Raw genomic sequence first — 22,224 nt, 5'->3', positions numbered from 1 at the left:
CCCATAGCACGTTTAAATTATTATAATTTTTTTAATGAACTGGGTGGATTTCCTATCAAATACCGCTGTGACAAAACGAGAACTGGCTTCAAATATTTGTACAGTGTGTGTCACACATCTCCTGTTTGTTCTATATACAATCCTCACTCTGCCAGCCTGTGATGAGAACTTAATAGCAAAAGAGAAACTTCTCCAGAGAGTGTTCAGAACACTTGCCTTTAAATGTACTTCAATACAAACACAATGGGAGAGAAACGGGGAAAATCTGCCCACAGTATTTACATTCACATACAGAGGCATACAGTCATGTAGTTAATCATGGAATGCTTCCAACTGAAGCATGACGGGGCAAAAGCTTTATTTTCAGGATTTTCATCCTTTGTTGCGTGAGAGAAATCTAGTCAGTGAATTTGTATCATTTGTTAATGTCAAACATATTGTTTGTTTGAAATTCCATCTCAGTGGAGGACCACCCAGTTTTGCCCTGAGCCAGGAGCAGGGCTTTGCATGTGCTTGGAGGGGTCTTCAGAGCTCCAGATGTCTGTGTGGATTCCCTAGGGGAGGGTCTGAGTCAGAGAACAGGGGTGCACTCACAGCACATCCCCAGAGAGAGTCAAACCCAGTGCCCTGCCACCGTACACGTGTGATCAAATTCAATATGGCCCTAATTTTGTCTGAAGCGGTGGTGTGACCCCTTACCTGAAGATGCCCTCTGTCTGGGCCCCTCCCAGTGCCAGTACGTACTGGGACAGCTGCACCTGAACCCAGGGGAGTCTGCGCTCTGGGAACAGTTCGCTCTGACGCTCCATGATCTCCTCCAGGGCACTGCCGAACAGGGAGGGGGTCACGATGCCATTCTTCCCATGATCGATCTCCTCCAGGGTGGGCTTCCTCAGACCCTGTGAGGAGATCAGGACATTAGAGTCTTCTGTTGACTGGACCTGACCCTAAGCACAGCTCTAGAACCACACGCTGACCCTTGTCCATTATCTAGGCCCTAGCATTTCCGTTAGCTGTTAATTGCCTTGTTCATTCAAGTAAAATGAATTATTGTTAATCACCGGGCCTACTGACGATGTGTAGACAGGTATCAATCAGGTCACATTATTTCAAAGTCTGATTTCTACAATGTTACCATGAATTACCATGTAGAAGTGACTTGGGCATTCTGAGCATATGGATGCAATGTAGCCCTGTGGTGAATTATAAAGCAGCTCCAACATTCTCCTAATGAAAACCCTGCCAGGTACGTAAGCTACATGCTGTGCCGAGGCCCACTTGGAGTGTCTCACACTACTGTTGTCACAGCGAAAACTGCATGTCAGGTCCCTCAAAAAAAAACGAAAGTATACAAGAGACACCCAGCCATGTTTAAAACCCAGTCCGCACAGAGGGGTAAATATAGCCCCCAGTAAAAGTGCCTGGCCTGGGGCTGCAGTGAGCTGGCTGTGGGCTGGCTGATTACAGGGTGGGACACAGCAGAGGACCGGCTGGAGGTTGGGATCCCGTCTGCCTCTGGTCGGTACTAGGGTTGGTTTTTCGGGGCGCATGATCCGACTTCAACCCCCCCCTTAAGCTCCACGTGTCCAGTGTGGATGGCGGGGGAGACGGGGCGTTGGAGGGGGGCCTGAAAATGTTGTTGCACACCCCAGTACCCCCCTCCTCCGTCTCAGCTTGGACTACTGCCCGTTTTGTCGAGGACTCCTAAGGGCTCAGTGCCATGATTACAAACACATGGATAAGCTCCAGTCGTCGCTACGCTTCACAGCCGAGACTAACCTCAGGGGCAACAGTAACTCATTACAACAATAGAATGTTCCACTCCTTTTTGTCTGCTGGAAAAGTTACAGTCCGCATATCACTTCAGATCGTCAGAGTATTACACTCAACAGAAGGTCTGGAAATGTCATCTCAATCCAGTCCAGCCCGGGAGAATTAGCAAACACCCCCTGTCCTTGTTTGACATCCCTCGCTTCCCTGGCCCTTAAATATTGTTTTCAGGATGACCTTCTTACCTTTTTGCCCCCAGTGATGGCGACCTTCTGCAGCTTGCGGTAGCAGTACTTGGCGTAAGTGCTGATAGGCAGGCCTGAAGAGAAAGGCAATGACAGACACCATTACTGACCAATCCTGAGGCGGGTAACACAATCCGTTGCTGTTTTCTGTCTGCCTGCATGTCAACATCGTTAGTGTAGAAGCGTTTTTATTTATTTGAGGGGATGAAGCCCTGCCAAAATATCCTTTTACCGATGAATCATCAAAACTAAATCTGTCCACTACAGGTTCCTTTGGATATCAGCTCTGCATATTCCAGGAGAAACTCAGTCACCATGGTGTAATATTACCCAGCTTACAGCACTGTTGAGAGGTCCTGTACCTCAAGGTTAAGCCACGCAGATCTGAAACACTACTACTGCCCCTGGTGCAACCCATGACTAGCGCAATGTATTACTACCAAAGCCAGTGCTTCTTCTGAAATTACTGCACTATTACTGCTATCATCACTGCATCTGCATTTTTACTTGGTCTTCAACTGCTTCTACTTTTACTGGTACCCATAATATTGTGTATCAGACCCATAATACCTTAGGGCTGCACAGAATAAACGATAGAGGCACTACACATTCTTTCTGTTTTCCAAACTCTGTGAGAACTAGTGCATCTTGGCAGCAGAGCCAACTACTGAAACATTCGCATGACGCAGATTTATGGCAAACAGGTGAAAGTGTGTCCTCAGCAACAAAGCCGAAGTAGGAGATTTAGCTAAGGGTAGCTGCGTTTACAGACTATGAGAAAAACGTGAGGCTTTAAAAGGGTTTGTGATTATTGTGTTCTGTCGTAAATCAAAAGACTCACAGAGAATGGACAGAGTGTTGATTTCAGGAGGAGGAGAGGGGACTGGATTTCAGGAGGGGGAGAGGGGACTGGATTTCAGGAGGAGGAGAGGGGACTGGATTTCAGGAAGAGAAGAGGGGACTGGATTTCAGGAGGAGGTGAGGGGACTGGATTTCAGGAGGGGGAGAGGAGACTGGATTTCAGGAGGGGGAGAGGAGACTGGATTTCAGGAGGGGGAGAGGAGACTGGATTTCAGGAGGGGGAGAGGAGACTGGATTTCAGGAGGGGGAGAGGGGGACTGGACTTCAGGAGGGGGAGAGGGGGACTGGATTTCAGGAGGGGGAGAGGGGGACTGGACTTCAGGAGGGGGAGAGGGGGACTGGACTTCAGGAGGGGGAGAGGGGGACTGGACTTCAGGAGGGGGAGAGGGGACTGGATTTCAGGAAGAGAAGAGGGGACTGGATTTCAGGAGGAGGTGAGGGGACTGGATTTCAGGAGGGGGAGAGGAGACTGGATTTCAGGAGGGGGAGAGGAGACTGGATTTCAGGAGGGGGAGAGGAGACTGGATTTCAGGAGGGGGAGAGGAGACTGGATTTCAGGAGGGGGAGAGGGGGACTGGACTTCAGGAGGGGGAGAGGGGGACTGGATTTCAGGAGGGGGAGAGGGGGACTGGACTTCAGGAGGGGGAGCGGGGGACTGGACTTCAGGAGGGGGAGAGGGGGACTGGACTTCAGGAGGGGGAGAGGGGGACTAGACTTCGGGAGGGGGAGAGGCGGACTGGACTTGTTCTTTCTCCTCATCCAAGATGAGAATGAGATGGATTTCAATGCTGAAGAAAAGTTATTTAACCACAGCCAAACGTTGCTGCTTCCTGGACAGAAGGAGAGAGGGTGGGTATCAAATGGTTCTCATGGACAAATAGAGAATTTGAGGGAGGGCTCAAATTGGGCTGGTCCCAGAAACCAGGAGTGGGAGAGTGGAAAAGGCAATGACCCAGGACTTCCCTTCATCAGCTTGACCAAGCACTGAAGTTACAGTACCACTGTGTCAGTTGAAAAGTACTGGAGTTACAGTACCACTGTGTCAGTTGAAAAGCACTGGAGTTACTGTACTACCGTGTCAGTTGAAAAGCACTGGAGTTACAGTACCACTGTGTCAGTTGAAAAGCACTGGAGTTACTGTACCACCTTGTCAGTTGAAAAGCACTGGAGTTACTGTACCGCAGTGTCAGTTGAAAAGCACTTGAGTTACTGTACCACCTTGTCAGTTGAAAAGCACTGGAGTTACTGTACCACAGTGTCAGTTGAAAAGCATTGGAGTTACTATGACCACCGTGTCAGTTGAAAAGCACTGGAGTTACTGTACCACCGTGTCAGTTGAAAAGCACTGGAGTTACAGTACCACCGTGTCAGTAGAAAAGCACTGGAGTTACAGTACCACCGTGTCAGTTGAAAAGCACTGGAGTTACTGTACCACCGTGTCAGTTGAAAAGCACTGGAGTTACTGTACCGCCGTGTCAGTTAAAAAGCAGTGGAGTTACTGTACCACCGTGTCAGTTGAAAAGCACTGGAGTTACTGTACCACCGTGTCAGTTGAAAAGCACTGGAGTTACAGTACCACCGTGTCAGTTGAAAAGCACTGGAGTTACAGTACCACCGTGTCAGTAGAAAAGCACTGGAGTTACAGTACCACCGTGTCAGTTGAAAAGCACTGGAGTTACTGTACCACCGTGTCAGTTGAAAAGCACTGGAGTTACTGTACCGCCGTGTCAGTTAAAAAGCAGTGGAGTTACTGTACCACCGTGTCAGTTGAAAAGCACTGGAGTTACTGTACCACCGTGTCAGTTGAAAAGCACTGGAGTTACAGTACCACCGTGTCAGTTGAAAAGCACTGGAGTTACTGTACCACCGTGTCAGTTGAAAAGCACTGGAGTTACTGTACCACCGTGTCAGTTGAAAAGCACTGGAGTTACAGTACCACCTTGTCAGTTGAAAAGCAGTCCCAAAACGGCATACTACTAGGTTATTGGTCCTAGGAGAACATAGCGGTCAGAGCACAGGGCCGAGCGGGCCTCAACAGGGACAGTCTGAGAGGTGACAGGTCACACAGTCCTCAGTCCAGAAAAAACCCTCTACCTTTGATTCCTTGCCGTGTTTACAGTTTCGTTGACATGTTCAAACACAGCTTTCTAACAGAAAAGCAAAAAGGGAGAGTTATATAGGAGTTTTGTAGGCACGCTCTATTTGATCTGGCTGTAAAAACACATGTTTAGGAGGCAGCCCTGTTTCAGAGGAAGCCCTGTCTCTGATCTGTAACTCTGCTGAAGAACTGCTCTGGCTCAGGAATGTTGCTGGGCACACCTGCTTCAATGTGTTCTTTCTTCCATACATTATTCCCTCTACTCACTTGTCTCCTCACGCCTCTCCTCACTCCTCCCCCCATGTCTTTAATGTCTGATTGTTGCTGTGGTACACTTATTATATTTCCCCTCATTCCTTCTTCTCCTGTCTCATGTTAGCATTGGAATGACAAGCATGTGGGAGCCGTGGACTCAGTTCCCTTCTTATGTGTATGTAAGGACTTTCCTGAGGCAACCGGCCAGGACGGCAGGACAGAGGGGGCAGGCTGGTATGAACCCCACTGAATCCCACTGTTGGAGATGGGATGCATCGTTTTGGGAAACAGCCTCATTGTCCGTCCCCAACACTTCTGTTTTGTTGATGATCCTCTCACAACCTGGCAAACGAAATAAGTGCAGTGCAAATTCTGTGCTTCAATCACCCATGCCATGACACCCGAGGGACCAGAAACAGTGTTGGTTTGTAACATCTCGTTGTGAAGTCGCCAACAGCCATGTCAGCTCTAAGACCCAGAACCGAGAGAGAGTCGTGACTTGGCTTAGCACCGCCTGGGGGCGTATGGGCTGTATAATGCCACACGGAGGCAGACAAGGAGGACAGGGACAACAAACGTGACCTGGGTGATGGAGTTGCTACGTGGACATCAGTGTATCAGTCTGTGCCCGAATGTGTTTAGATGCATGACATAAAAAGGGGATGGGGGGATGTGGGGGATGGGTGCCTGTGTAAAGCAGGTGACATGTAACAACAACAGTCTCTTCATTACTCGCCACTGGTAGCCTGCGTCAGTGGCCTGAGCTTCAGCCCAGCTTCTGAAGCCATCCATACATCCAATGCTAACCAGTGACAGCCAGATACAAAGGAAACATAAAGGGAGTATTTGCATTCCAATAGGTGGTGGTGTAACGGCCAACATTTAATCCTCCACGGAGAGCAGGAGGCCCCCCACTCCCCCTTCCCAGGGCTCTAGCTGGGCTAGTCCAATGTTTCTTTCCCATGATGCCCACTGAGGTCACCACAGTGATGGGCTGATCAGGCCTCCCCAGCCTAGAGCCCATGGGCCAGCCCCATTGTCAGCCACACGCTCTTAGACATGCCACTGAGAGGTCGGGCACTGCCAAAACAAACCCCTTTCTCCTCTTTTGATGAGGAGTTGGATCCAAGGCCCCAAACTGGCACCCAGAACAATGCTCACTCAGCAGCCTGGGCTCAGGGAGGCAGCTGGTGAGGCTCACAAAGATGCCACCTCCCTCGCCTTGACACATCTCTGAGACCGGGGCCTTGGTCACATGATGCTGTGCTGTGGGGTTACTCTCTGAGAACGGGGCCTTGGTCACATGATGCTGTGCTGTGGGGTTACTCTCTGAGACCGGGGCCTTGATCACATGATACTGTGCTGTGGGGTTACTCTCTGAGACTGGGGTTGTGAATCTGTGATAGCATGCGGATGGCCCAAGCCTCCAGTGCTAAGGCACTCCCATACCAAGTTGTTCCTCTGTCTTCACACAACACCCCAGTGTAGATGTGGAGTCTGACTGTATGGTTTCTACTGCAGTGCCAGGAGTCATGAGACCAGCCACCACTCTGGGTCGGAGCTGTGGGGAGCCACCTGATGGTCAAATGAACACGCAAAAACCGACACCCTGAAATCCAATCAAGTGGAACGGTTGAGCCCTGAGAGCGTGGCTGTTGAACAATCCCACAGGCAGTAGCAGAGGTTTGTTGTAAGAGAGGCATAGATAAAACAAGCAGATACGGTTTACCAGCGCTCCGTGACTGTGTATGAAGAAATGGGATCGTTCGTAAATGGAGAAACTCACAACTACACTCAAGTGAAAGGCGAGAATGAAAACCTCAGTGACAGTCATTGTTTGATTTAAAATCTGCACGTTTGGGGTAACAAAAACTTTTCACTGTCCCGATAATTACAGACTCTACAACATGCATAGCAACCAGCTTGCTAATTCCTTCGTATAACCTGCACAGGGATATAGCACAGGATTCTGGTTCTCAGGACTCCTTGGTCCGGTTACTCTCTTTTACAGACTCAAGTGCTGATAGACATGCTATACTAATGCGCTATACATTCAGTGATCCATCCCTGGTGGAGGGAGACATTCGGCGGGGGTGAGGGGGTGACAGCGTGGGGTGAATCCTCCCTCCCACCTCTCCTGTGTGAATGAACCAATGCTGCACAGTGAAACTCACCCTCTTCCTCCTCCTCATTGTTCTGTTTCCTCTTCTTCCGGGACTTTGAATTCTTCTTGTTCTTCATGTCCTGTTGTTCCACGATGTGCTGCATGACTGTACGTGGCGTTGTCAGGAGGACCCCGAAAGACAACATGTTATTAAAGATGGATCACAATGACACTCCTCAAAGTCTACATAGGTCTGAAAACGGGCTGACGGCGTTTTGCGCTGGGCTCTGAACTTTGACACATACTCCCCCTCCTTTTCTCTTTTGTCTCACTTTTCCAGTGCTGCATCCTGTTTGACTTGGCTCTAGTTCAACATAATAAGAACTGGAAAACCAATATCAACCGGTTGTTGTTGAGCACAGGGGAATGGAGGAAACATAAACAACACTCTGGGTGCTCAAATCTAATCAAACAAATACATTCATATTTCCCAGAAAAAACACTAGAAACTGTCAGCTATAGGAAAACAACTTCACCAACCCCACAACCTGCTTCTGCAAAATCAGAAATCTCAATCTGTGTCAGCGAAATCGGCCCAATAAGTGTACTATATAGACAGTGTGTAAAGAGAAGAAACTCTTTAGCCACTCACTTTTCTTGTCATTGGAGGGCTCCAGATGTCTCTGGATGTAGCCCTCCAAATAGCGTCTGAACTTGGGCGAGGGGGAGAAGAAGGCCAGACTGATGGCCATGAGTTCCCAGCCGGCCTCCAGGCTCCTCATATTCAAGTTGTCAGTGGTCTGTCTGACCAGCTGGATGTACAGCTCATCCCTCAGGCCTTGCATCCCCCAGCACTTAGTGACCACGAGCAGGGCAGCGTGTCGGCGCTCCAGGCGTGCCGGCCGGTCACCCATGTAGGCCTGGACCAGCTTGAACATCTCGCAGGCCTCTTTCTTGATGGTGCGGTCGCTGGTGATCAGCATGGGCTTCTTGATGGAGCTCCTGTTCCAGGAGAGCATGTTGGCGATTGAGACCCGGCGACGGAACAGGCCCTGAGTGTGCAGGTTTAGATTCTTACTCGCCCAGTCCACCATGTTGGCATCTGGAGGAGGCTTGCAGAGGGTGGTGTACGGGTACTGGTATCCCAGGTTTCCTCTTCCTCCACCTCCTCCTCCGCCTCCGGATACGATTACTCCATGGGAGGAACTCCGGGTGCCCCCGTGACCATTCCCTCCCACTTGTGATGAGACCTCCGACTGGGCCTTGGACTCCAGTGTTCCTGCCTGAAGGGGACGACCCAGAGAGAAAGGCAGAGTACCATTAAGCAAGGCAAAGACATTAACAATTCACATTTACATTACTGGCTGTCCATGGTAAGTATGTGTCTGACATTTGTGTGTCTGCGTGCTTCAGTGCGTGCGCTTTTTGGATCCATTTACTAACCAGGAAACACTTACACAGACTCCAGTTCAGAAAGAGCTGACCCAATATGGAATTCCCATTAAGAACTATACACTGTAACACAACATTCATCCACGCTCTCTGCACTACCCTAACCCCCCCATTGCCCCCGCGGATGCCTTTGCCTCACTCAAAACACTTCCAGCGCCACTGGCCCTTTAACCAAATCAAAATTAAAACATTCCTAATGTAGTAACATTACTCCAATTGCTTTCATGCAATAAATCATGTCTTTAAAAAAAAACATCTCTCTGGAACATCAATTGATCTGAATCCTAGCAAAACTGAATGTATCTGTGAACCGGGACTAATGTCTCACCAAACTGAATTACATGAACCAAAGCATGCAGTCATAACCCTCAGTAACCTTGTTATACAGTTTCGGCTCTTATATTTAGATGCATCATATGATGTCATATTTCCAATGTGATCTCCAAAATTTTGCAAAGGTTACACAGATCTCTTAAACAGAGGACCTAGCCTCACAAGTTCCATGCATCAGGGCTTTCATCAACGTTCTTCCAAAGATGTATGGGGTAAGGAATAAGGGAGGGTAGGCCCATTTCAAAGCGTTGCCCTAAAAGACATACGTTGCTATATATTTAGGGCTTCATAATGTGGTCATATTAAAAACAAAAGTGGCATGAGAATCTTTTCAGCCGTGCAGCGATTCAGAATGGTGATATGAACCATGTGGGTTCTTGGTCAGCAGCAGTATAACTTGGGGTATTTTTCCACAGCCCATGCAGAAAGCTTCCCAACTCTATTCTAGCTGGTCTAGAGCTAAGCCCCTCTAAGACCCCTCCAGGCCAAACCAGACTTTCTCCAAACCCACATCATTTGTATTAATCGCACAATATAACGTGTGTCCATGGAGGTACCAGTCGCAAATCGGTGTAAGCTGAAAACAGAGGTCTTAGTGGTCAACACTGTGTTGCCATGATGTTGTAACCGTAACAAAGTTGCTGGTTAAACGTGCTCAGAGGAAGAGAAAAAAGCTGTTGTGTAAGGCTCATTTGCTGGGTAATTAAGCGTGAGGAAGGCTGAGGGAATTACTGGGTGCAGACCCGGTAGGACACAAGATTAAGCTTTCTGGGCTTTGGGTATTCAGGATTGGCCCCAACCTCTCTCTCTTTCACCTCTTTATTCCCCAGGCAGGCCTGGGCACCTTTAAACCAGCCACAGGCAGCCAGGAACAGTGGCAACTTGCACACGGATGAGAGAGAGAGACAGACAGAGAGAAAGGTTGGCTGGCAAAAACTTGTTGGGACTGGTTCCCAAATCTCCAGAAAAGAGGACAGCCAGTCTTAATGCCACATTGACCACAAATTGTGTTCAAATAAATCCTGCGTAATTGTGTTAGTTTTTACACTAGTGTTTGACAAAAGAACCACTATTATCGACCAGTCCTGCTAATTACTAATGTCTGGTAATTTAGAACCCCCTTTATTTTTCCATTCAAGACAGACATTCTTGCTGGAGGCCTTTAGGAGAGAAATTTCCATGGGTGTTAATTGAGGCTCCATACTGCAGAGAATGACACGGCTTCAATAAACCAGATTTCAGGAAGGCCATTTCAACCCACATATAGATACAGCCTCAGACTCTCAAAGTCTCTTTGTACAATATTGGCAGCCTTTGCCAAGTTACTCTCGCACAGAACTAACAATGAACAGTGAAACACGCCTCTGCACCAACATACTGTATTTCCACATGTCTGTGTGAGTGTGTTCATCTGCATTACGTAAGAGTTTCATATAGGAACACATTGGATAACATGGCAAATGTACACCAGGGACCACGCGCCCATCCATAATACAAAACTGCTTTCAGGCCATTCACGTTGGATAGATGGAATAATGTTGCACTGTCCAGGTGTGTAAACCTTTTAGATAATCACCCAAGACCACTCAGAAATGTAATCACTACAGGTGAAAGGTGTTCCCAACATGTTGTAACTCAGGGAGGTAAATACTAGAAAAGAAAATCCCACGGTGACTTCACTAAGTATTTTGTGGAGACGGAGTAGAAAAATGTATAACAGTTTGTAAAGCACAAACATTTAAAAATACTTAAGGAGGGTGAGTTGTTTTGCTATTTACTGTATTTTAAATAATCCCAATGTCCCTATTGTCCCCCCAGGTGTCTTCAGATTCCTCTGGATAAGAGGCTCTGCACAACTAAAATGTAAAACATTTAAATCATTGTGCCCAGTGAACCAGGCATGGATGTGTGACTATAGGACCGGTGTCTTGTAGTGGTTGCTGGGCAGAGTTGCACTGTATTTACTGGAGTAACCACTCTGTTCCAGGAAGTGTGACTGCCTGAACCTCTCCTCAATCCTAAATCTCTATTGTCTGAGAAAAAAATTCAACAACACCCCCCCCTCCCTCCCCCGCCCCCAAAAGGGAGGGAATGGCTTTAGTTTGGACTGCCAGAAACAGAGGTCACCGTTTTCCCTTTTATGAAATAAAAATAGTCCTGGAATGAAAACCAATAAATCAATTACGTTTTTTTTTCAGTCAGAGTATTAAACAAATACAATGATTTGTTTAATAGGGACATTTATCTGCACAGTCCAGAGGCCACCGAGGGGCAGCGGGTGGAGTATTGTCCAGTCGTTGACTGAGGTGGCCCAGCTAGACTAGAATAGATGAGAGGGGAGCTAGCATGACCCCCACTAAGCAATAGTGTGGGAAAATAAGTCCCACATACTGAATGAGTCACCAACAACACCCAGCTGACAGACAGAGGCAGTTAACATCCATCCCACTATAACCGTAACAGTACTGCTCTGATTACTGCACAGTCCTCAAGCCTAGCCAAGTCCAACCCAGCTCAGCACAACATTACAGTCCTCAAGCCCAGCCAAGTCCAACCCAGCTCAGCACAACATTACAGTCCTCAAGCCCAGCCAAGTCCAACCCAGCTCAGCACAACATTACAGTCCTCAAGCCCAGCCAAGTCCAACCCAGCTCAGCACAACATTACTGTGCAGCCAGATTAAGCTCAGCACAACATTACTGTGCAGCCAGATTAAGCTCAGCACAACATTACTGTGCAGCCAGATTAAGCTCAGCACAACATTACTGTGCCGCCAGATTAAGCTCAGCACAACATTACAGTGCAGCCAGATTAAGCCCAACACAACATTACAGTGCAGCCAGATTAAGCTCAACACAACATTACAGTGCAGCCAGATTAAACTCAACACAACATTACAGTGCAGCCAGATTAAGCTCAGCACAACATTACAGTGCAGCCAGATTAAGCTCAACACAACATTACTGTCCAGCCAGATTAAGCTCAACACAACATTACAGTGCAGCCAGATTAAACTCAACACAACATTACAGTGCAGCCAGATTAAGCTCAACACAACATTACTGTCCAGCCAGATTAAGCTCAACACAACATTACAGTGCAGCCAGATTAAGACACGGAAGAGCAGCGAGTCCCAGGTTGTCTATTCTGACTATCTCTTATTTTTGCCTGGGTGGCTGTTTACCGTTCACCTACCTTCAGGACTCCATCTCGCCATATGAACTAACGCACACGCACACATACGCTGTCATACACACACACATTCCTGTAGTAGTGAAGGTCCTCCTGGCTAGTCAAGAAGATTCAGCCAGGGTTTGTAGTTTGGTACTTACCACTTCCCACTCTGCTGGGTGACCTAGTTGTTTAGTTCAGTAATGATCACGACCACACGGTTCAGTGTTCCATACTGTTTTCAGCTCTCAATCTTCAGAGAGGCACTGACATAAAACAGAGGATGGGGTTCCACTGGAGTAGAGGTTTATCTTTGTCTCACTGGTTCACATATGGATGCTGAGAAACAAATGGAAGCTTTCTTTCTGTTTCTTTCGCTCTCATTCCGTCTGCAGAACAGCTTCTCCATGCAGCGTTTTCTTGCTGGAGGTGACTAAGCCACCTTATGGATTTGGAGAGCTGAGCGACACCTCGTGTGGGGGAGAGGAGCGCTCGCCCCCATCAAAGCTCCTGCGTGTGTTTGTTTTTTCTGTCTATCGCAAACATATAATCAGCCTGTGTGAGTCCTAGTGCTCTCCTTTTAGTTTGTATGTGCAGGGTGTGCTTTTAGACTCATTTCTGAAAACGTCTAGGCAAAAAACGGAGGTTTGGTACCATCTCGGGTGGCCACAACAGGCAACGCAACCTAAGCGCAAACGCACCAACCTACACACAAACACACACGCTGAGGCAACACGAAGCAAACCTAGGTTCAAAAATTGGTTTCACCTCGATTTGAAGTGATTATTCTTGGGAAAGACAAGCGGTTTAATATTCAAATGTATTAAAAATCCACATAAAATGTATTTGAAAGGACCAAAGTATTTAAAATAAATATCTTAAAATACAGTCAAGCACAAAACATTAAAATGAAAGTACTTGTTTTGGGTTGAGTTTTTAAAAATTGTAAAATACACAGGAAACATAGTCGTTTTTCATACCAGACAGTGAAATAACCATGTATTTGAAGCCAAGTCTGATGTGCGGTTGTTGTTTTATCACAGGAAAACAGATAAAACATGTAATTAGAAACAACTCCAATGTGAGTCGGGGCAGACTGGCAACAGGAAACTGACAGCAAGCAGCTTTCTTCTACATTGTTCTTACGGCGACAGGATGTCGACATCGGCCCTTCTTTTCTGCTGAGGGCTGAGGGAGGTGAATCCCAGAAAGAAGAAGGGCAGAAACACAACTGCTGCCCCACGACGCCTTCCCTTCGCACTGCCTGAACATGCCACATCTCCATAACATAGAAAATAGAACAGGAGTTCCCTAGAAGTGTCTATAAAGCTAACAACGGGAAAGTGGAAGGAGATGGGCGACAGAAAAGACACTGATGGAAGACATTCCGTCTGACCGGCTTTAACGAACCTAACAAAGCTAGTCAACTCGCGCCCTGTCATATAAGGTAGAGAGTCAGATGAGTAAAGAGCAGATTGGCCGTTCGTATGTCTCCACTGTGGCCTTTACGCAGCAACACCAACACATTCCCTAACAGGTCAACATGCACGACGGTCTGTTCTACTGTACAAAGGCTGTTCGGATGGTGTAGGAGGAGGAGGGTGTACTGTACCTGTGAGGGAGTTATGGGGGATTCAGGAGAAGACAGGCTGTTCTGGCTTGTGATACTCTTCTCCAAAGTGTCCACCTTCTCATAGGTCCGTTTCTGACGCACCATTCCCTCCGAGGCCAGGGGCGAGAGGGGCGGGTTGCCGTGGCTACTCCCGCTTACAGCCCGGTATAGAGAGTGGTTACTGGCACTAATGTCTTCACGGGAAGCGCTGCGGCCCCCAAACTTCTTGAGGGAGTCAAGGGGCGAACCGGGCCGAGGCGCGGAGCCTTCCGACATCTCCGTGTCCAGACTGGCCTTGCTGCCTCGCAGGGTGTTGGAGCGGCACACCGCCACCCGCATCTCCGCCATCAGCTTCTCGTTCAGGGCGCTGAGCTCGCCACCGCTGCCCGTGGAGCCTGGCCTCCCCTGGCATGTGCCACCCACCCCGCCGCCACCCAGGACCCTCCTGCGGTTCTTCCTCCTCAGGCTGGGCGAGGGCCCCGTGGAGTAGCCCGAGTCCTGGTAGGTGACGGCGGCCGGCGCCGGGTACTCCTGGGAGGCCAGGCTGTTCTGCCGGCTGTGCCTGGCCTCCATGTTCTTTCTCACGCTGGCCTCCAGAAGACGCCACGACTGCTTCTTCTCCAGGCTCACTTCCTTGGGCCTGGGCTGGGATCCGCCCGGGGAGGGAGGAAGTTCGGTGTCCAGGGCAGGGCCTTGGCTCGCCTGGACGGGCTGGGATAAGGGGCTCTGCTTGCATGCGGCCGGGTCCACGTTGACCATGTGCCTGATGCACTCCCGTCCGGCGGGGCTGTACTCTGTGGCCGACAGGTTCCTCTTGTGTTTGGAGCCCAGGTGGGAGTCTGGGTACTGGAGAAGTTTGGGCTGCTGCTGGGTCTGGGGCTGAGTCTGGGGCTGAGTCTGGCGCACCCTCTGCAGGCTGGCGGTTGGGGTGAAGGGCCTGTTCAGGAGGTGGGCCCCCTCCACCTCGACCTCCATGGGGGGCTCGTCGTAGATGGGTGGATCCACGGGCGGTTCATCGTAGATGGGTGGCGTTCCACCGTACTGGGGCGAGGAGGGCCGGGGGGTCTGGAAAACCTGGCTGCCGCTGGACGGCATCACCAGGCAGAAGTTACCATTGTCTCCCTTTTTGAGGTGAAGGGCTTGCTTTGGGTCCACAGGAGCAGCCATCTTGCCTGTAGTGCCGGGTCTGTCTGAGTGGACCTTGTATACACCAGGGCTCCCAGGGCTGAGGTTATGATGGAGGAGGTTCAGGTTGCTAGCGGGCAACGCCGACTGGCTCTTTCCAATGCTGTTCACCTTCACCAACATGGCTGCCTTCGACCCTGGAGCAGGCTGCCATCTTTGACTTGGTTCCCTGGAACAAAAATAAAAATATACATATTAAAAGGACACCAAAACACAGAAAGAAAATTATAATATATATGAGTATTACAATATACCCCTATGTACCCAGCACCCCAATATAACTAGTAAACATGTTTGGTGGGAGAACAGGTGACTGGTTCAAAGCCATCTTTGCTATTTAACTGAAAAGAAGGTATCTGTTGTCTGCATGGATGCCAGACCTGGCAGGAATCAATCCTGCACATTCCACCTTTTGGTAAGAGGTTTTACACCCTCTGACAATACACAGGTCAGAGAGTGGTCTTGGTTTACCAGTAGTGCCAACCATGGTATGCGTGAAAGACAAACTGAGTGCCTACTTGACAAACTGAGTGTCAACAGTGTGCCTGCTATTGTGGTATTGTAAGAGTGTGAGATGGAGAAGAGACTTGCAGTGGATTGGGTCTAACACAGTGTGACTCTGAAGCTGTGAGACTTTCCTGGTTTTCAACAACAAGACCATATTGGGAGTACATACTGTAATCAGGGCACAGAAACTAAATCCATCTTCCTCAAGAGTGTCACAACGAAACAATGGAAACACCTTTCTTAACAAAACCCTTACTCAGCTTATCAAACAGGAATACCCACACACCCACACACACAAACAATAATATTCTAGAACATCATGGCCTTGTTTGGAAGAGAAACAGGAAAGGTCTCTACACTGGGGAAAACCGGAATCCAGCCACTTCATATTACAGTCCGCCAAGTCAAGCAGTCAAAACTAAAGACCTATTTACCCCCTCCCACCAGCATACACGCGCAGGCGCACGCACACACACACACACACACACACACACATCACCCCCCAACCACACTCCGGGCTGTGCTTCCCAGTTCTCCTAGTGGCATTTCAGTCCCTAATCCTACATCACTGCCCTGGGTGTTCTGGTCCATTAGTGGTTCTGACCACAGATCCTGCTTACAGCCCTGCACTGCGCCCACCACAAGCAACCTGATAATCTCTCACTCAGTCCCCACCTAATGTAACCAGCACTCAACTCCATCCTCCACCCTCCTTCCGTCACAACAGACCCTTTCTTCCAAGAACCTCAGACGACAGCTTAACATCTGCTGGAAAAGCAGCATAAGTACAGTCAAACCCCACCTCCACAAACCCACCAACACATCCCCCATAGGCGGACACAGAGGGGACTGACACACTGCAGAGGTAGCGTGTGTGTGTGTGTGTGTGTGTGTGTGTGGGGGGGGACGTCTTAGACACACCCAACAGATCAAAAGGTAACTTACCAGAACTAACCAGTGTGTCCCTGTCCCATTGGCATGCTACAACGCTTCCTCTCAGAACCCTGTTTCACTACCTCCTCGACAAGAACAAAACAAACAAGTGCCGACCTCTGCCAGCGAGTCCCAGAAGGAGGATGCTTTTCTAATTCTGCCAGCGTCTTCAAACCCACCAGGTCCCGCTGGGTCTCCAGTGAAACACAATGGCACCAATGGGCTCCAGAGATCTTACAGCTACTACTAATTGTAGACCGCCAGCGTCTACTTTTAATTGTGGAGTTGTTGAGAGGGAGTGTAAAGAGGATAGAGAGAGAGAGAGAGGGAGGAAAGAAAGGCGGGACCGGTGCTGTAGCTGTGTTACAGTAGATGGAATGTGCCTTTCGCTTCTATCAGATACTGTCAGCATGTAAAACAACTGAGCCACACAGAGCTTCCTATGTGATACAGTCACACTTCTACAGTACTACTCTGTTTCACCATCACTACAAGCTCTTTTTATCGCTGGCTACTTCAGAACCGTCTACACCTTCTGCACAAGGTATTTTAGATCCCTATGTCTCCATCCACCTCTCATGCAAACACCTCTCTCTTTCTCACAAAGATTTGCCGAGAACAGAAAAGCTTCTATCACTCCCCAGACAGTTCTGTAGTACTTCCCACTGTTCTTGTCTTAAAGATAAATATATTCTTAAATCATCTTTTCTCTCCTCTTAAAGATACATGCATCCAAAAAACATCCTTTCTCTCGTTTTAAAGATACATACATCCTTAAAACAACCTTTCTCTCCGCTTAAAAATACATACATCCTTAAAACATCCTTTCTCTCCTCTTAAAGATACATACATCCTTAAAACATCCTTTCTCTACTCTTAAAGACACATACATCCTTAAAACATCCTTTCTCTCCTCTTAAAGATACATACATCCTTAAAACATCCTTTCTCTCCTCTTAAAGATACATACATCCTTAAAACATCCTTTCTCTCCTCTTAAAGATACAAACATCCATAAAACAGTTTTCTTTCGTCCTGAAGATACATGCATTTTTACAACTTTCTCTATCTCCCTGTCTGCCTCTCACTCTGACCACCCTGTCTCATTAGATTTATTTTTATCTATCAGTGTCCCTTTCCATATCCAAGCTCCCTTTTTTAGGGCTATTAATTTTTTTAACACTCCATATCAACTCTTAAACCAAATGTTTTGTTAATCTCCCTTTCACGTTTTCATTTTTTCTTCAGTTTCTCCATGTTTTAATCCAATTAAGTTCCACATCCCCTACTCTCACCTTCTCTTGCATTCCTTGCCTCTCTTTCTCTTTTACACTTTCTTTACATTCTGGTCTATTCCAGTCATTTTGGCTCCTATCTTTTGGCTCCAAACGTCAGCAACATTCTAAACTGGCACAGAAAATACGGTGTCTGTGGTCCATGGACAACATGGAGACTGGCAGAACCAAACCAGCCCCGTTCTTCCTCTCCTTCACCCCTCCCTCCCTCCCTCCCTCCCTCTCTGTTTCATCCCTTCCTCCTCCCTGCTCCCTCTCTCTCTCTCTCTCTCTCTCTCTCTCTCTCGGGGCTCCCTCTACTCTGTGTGTTATCAGATGGAGACATTACTTCTCTTAAAAGTCCCACTACCAAAACAATTTTCCTGTTTACGACTCTGGCACTTATATACGACTCTGGCACTTATATACGACTCTGGCACTTATATAAAAGCAAATACGCAGCCACGGCAAGATACCCAGCACAACAACGAACCCTATAAAAGTACTCACACAAAGGCGTGTCAAGATTATATGGTCAGGGAGCACATGTCATAAAGCTATCAGACACCTCCCCTGCCTGGAACCCCCCTCCTCATCCCTCAGTGTCTTCTGTCTGTCACTCGGACACAGTGGAGGCCTTTCCAGCAGGCAGGGGCACCTCCATGTTGTGTCGCGTTCTCAGGTCGTTGGTGTTTGCAGCCGTCTGGGATGCTACCATGTGGACAGGTCTTGGAATGAAACACTTCAATTAAAAATAGGTCCAAAAACGTTACTTGAAGAAATAAATAAACAAGATATTGATTAAAGACAAACACACAAGAGTGAATCTGTGAGGTGGTTGGTACTCTGAGGGCAGCTGGGAAAACTGAGCTGCAGCCCTGAGAAAAGAGAGTAGGGCTGTCCTGGGGGAGTGTCCATTGTAGAGTTCAAAGGGTGTCTCCCCACAGTGAAAACAGGAAATACCAATGTAACGTTCACATCAGATTGAGGCCCGAAAAAAATGACAGAATCCCCACTCCTCACAGAGAGTTTACATTGGGAAACAGAAATAAATACATACATGAGACAATGTCACATGGACAAAGTCTCTCAGCGTCAAACACAGGAAAAAACAGAAACCCAGAAAGACACACAATCTTCACCTCTCCATTGAGACAAAGATACGCTGACCTCTGGTGATGAAACAAGCTAACGCTGACCCCTGTGGTGGCAGATGACCTTTGAACCAGCCAACCAAGACCGAGCTGAGATATGACAGCATCTGTTGGCAGCCTGGTAGGTTAGGGCTGCTGTGACTGGGCATTCAGGTGTGAATAATGAACCCTGAGGGGAAGTGACACCTTCAGAGCTACTCCAAACAGTTGCTACTTCTGCCTACAACCTCAGACTCCCAGAGGGAGGAGAGCTCCAACACATACACGTGCTCACACACACACACACACACACACACACACGTACACACACACACACACACACACAGAGAAACCTAAACAGACTCTAATCTCCACTGTCATTATCTTCTAACTTCCCACCCTTAGAGATGAAGGAAAACAATGTGCCATGTGTCACCCTTAATAAACCCAGCATTCTCAGAGCTGTACGGAAAAGTCTGAGAAGCAACTTTCACCCTCTGCCCCAACCGTCTTTTTAATCATGTCTAAATGTGGGTGGAATATTAATAAACCTACAGCACAAACTGTTTTCACAAGACCAGGATATAAGAGGTGGGAGAAATGACAGTACTGTACACACACCAATCATCCTGACATTGATAAGGAATCTGGAAGACTGTGCCATGCTGTATACAAACGCTGCCGTAAACAGACAATCCACATAAACAGACAGTGAACAGCCAGGCCCTACTACAGAGGCATCCAGTATAAACAAAATGGAGGCTGCCTTTGGCACTCCATCTCCTTGGCTGGATGGGCCATTACATGGGGTGGCCCAGAACACTGTGAAATGCCCTGCCATGGTGTTCAGATAATCAGATCCCTACAGGGTGGGGAGACACACCAGCCAGCTCCTATCAGCCGTGTCAGCAGGCAGGGCTACTCAAGCCATGATCATGTCTTCCCTGATTACAGCCCTTCCGCAAAATAAGTCAGAGAACCATCTGGGAGGAAATCCCACATTAAGTGTGTGTGTGTGTGTCGTAACAGTAGTATGTTTACGTGTTGAATAGAACAGTGTTTGTATGTCTAGGTGTGGGTGCTGTGTCCTTGTCTGGACGTCGGTGGTCACACAGGTGTGTGTGTGTGTGTGTGTGTGGGTTAAGTGAGTCAGAACGGAAGTCTCAACAAGGTGAATGAGTCAACCTGGCAGTTTTCACGTGGGTCGTTATGGTACATTATATACGGTTTCCGGAACAGATTTCAAACAGGCCAGTGGGGCAAGTACCCCAGGGCCCAAAATGCAATTGTCCAGCCTTGTCTAGTTTGAATGTTAACCCATTTCTACTGAGATGTAAGGGCTGACTGACACAGAACTCTGCAGCACCAAATCCATAAATAGGATATCATGAAGTGGAACCAGCCAGAGCTGAGGGGATAGATCCTCCCTGTTAGTTTGTGTTGAGTTGAGATGGAGGGAGAGAGTACAGAGAAGGAACAGTAACGTTGGAGGGATGTGTAACATGTTGTGATGGGGACAGTCAGGGTGAGTTAGTGACGGAGCAAGGGAATGTACTGTATGTTGTTTATTAGTGAGGGATGGGGGGAGGTGGAGTTGTGGAGTTAACTCAAATCTTGGGAGGGTGGAGGGGTTGTTGAGTTAACTAGTCTGGAGGGAGGTGGAGTTGTGGAATTAACTACAGTCTTTGGAGTGTGGTAGAGTTGTGGAGTTAACTACAGTCTTTGGAGTGTGGTAGAGTACCAGAGGGAAGCCTTTAGCACCAGGCAGAGCCAGATCCAGCTCTGTGGGCTGCTTTGTTCTGCTGTTCTGCCTCCTCTCCTCTTCTAATCCTGTTTGGCTAAGCACTGCATGCAGATAAAAGCTTACAGTGTCCCCACAGCCCAGACACTAACACCGGGGAAAATTCACTCTCTTTTCCCAGGGTTTTTTCACCCATCTTCCCCTGTCTCTGTTCTCCCCCTGTTCAGCTGTCCATCCTTGGCCTCTCCCCCAGAGGAGGTTATTCAGACTGGCACCATTGGTATGGGCTTCACCAGTGGAGCTCTGTTCGGTAAAAAACTCTCTATATCTGAAAACAGAGTGCAGTGACAGGCAGGAGCCTTTGAAGAGAGTGCTACCTCGTTGACAGAAGCTTTTGTGGATGGTTATGTTAAGAGGAGGATAAAGAGATCTGGAGAGAGACTCTCAGAGGAGGGGAGAGGGATGGAGAGGGATGGAGAGGAAATATACTAGATTGTTGTGAGCTAAATGTCAGAACTGGACTAGAATCAAACACCCTCAGCACACAGGGACCGACGGCGACCTGGAGGGGGCAGCATTGCCTAGACATCTATGATATCACAAACAAAACAGGTCACAGCTCTGGTAGATGTCACAGTCTGCACATAGTCAATTGCAGAATTCAAATAATGTCTGAATATTGGCAGTCTGTTGAGTTTCATGATCCCAATGTGGTCTTTGAGCCAAAGGTTTCCCATCTCTATCTTTGAGGAAACAAAGAATTACCTAGCCAGGGAATACAAAATAAATGGGATGAACACCCAGAATTTTGCAATTGTTATCTCATGGTACAAGTTATAATACGAGAACATGTAGGATAAAACAGACCAGAAAAAAATATAGAGCGCTACATTCACACTCACCTAAAGGAAAGCCATTTACTTAAAGAAAGGAAGATTTACCTAAACAAGAGTCTAGTATGCCAGCTGGCTTTGGCCACTCTAACCCCAAGAACAGCGATACAATTAGACCCAATTTTAATCATTAGAAAAAAAACTGGCAAACTAAAAACACCCAAAAATACGAGAAAATTGGGCTGCTACATTGCCCTACACAGAGAAAACATAATCACCTAGACTCACCCAAAATGAAGAAAAACCATTGCTATTAGGGAAACTCCTGCAAAATATTTGACCACATTACAGACATTTATTTCCCCAACATCAAAGCATTTCACATCAAATCAAACATTGATAAACTCCAAAATATTTCAATGGGAAGACAACAAGTTCTATTACCTGTTTCCATGAAAATGTTAACCAGCACAATGCACACAACAACATTGTCCCTTGTCATTCCTACTCACAACTATTTACACATTGTTACAACATAGTATATAGTCAATATTCCATAGAAATATTCCATATTTTCCAGTTGCTTTGGCAATGAAAACAATCTAGACATTTTAGAATTGAGCAGGGGAAAGACATAAGTGAGTGATGGAGTGTCAGAGAGAGAGAAGGACAAAGAAAGAGCGATTGAGAGAGATAAAGATCAACAGGTCAGCATTT

At 47.7% G+C, this 22,224-nt stretch overlaps 1 protein-coding gene across 5 annotated transcripts in view; it reads right to left on the bottom strand.

The window, feature by feature from the left end:
• Positions 1–22,224, bottom strand: part of si:ch211-218g4.2 (rho GTPase-activating protein 39) — a 65,189-nt gene that overhangs the window by 3,500 nt on the left and 39,465 nt on the right. For 3 of the 5 annotated variants that reach the window (XM_010891842.3, XM_020051843.2, XM_020051844.2), the window contains 5 exons: positions 13,902–15,255; positions 7,986–8,616; positions 7,404–7,499; positions 2,016–2,089; positions 700–899 (listed from right to left, as the gene is read on the bottom strand). In XM_010891842.3, the coding sequence (XP_010890144.1) occupies positions 700–899; positions 2,016–2,089; positions 7,404–7,499; positions 7,986–8,616; positions 13,902–15,255 (2,355 nt within the window). Of the gene's footprint in view, positions 1–699; positions 900–2,015; positions 2,090–7,403; positions 7,500–7,985; positions 8,617–13,901; positions 15,256–16,538; positions 18,009–18,310; positions 18,829–22,224 lie in introns of those variants that run through there. The other 2 variants (XM_020051845.2, XM_010891844.4) reach the window with 2 other exon arrangements.

This window comes from Esox lucius, chromosome 12 (assembly GCF_011004845.1).
Source record: "Esox lucius isolate fEsoLuc1 chromosome 12, fEsoLuc1.pri, whole genome shotgun sequence".
Lineage (NCBI taxonomy): Eukaryota > Metazoa > Chordata > Actinopteri > Esociformes > Esocidae > Esox > Esox lucius.
The sequence above is the reverse complement of the archived record's forward strand: the minus strand, read 5'-3'. Positions and strand labels throughout refer to the sequence as shown.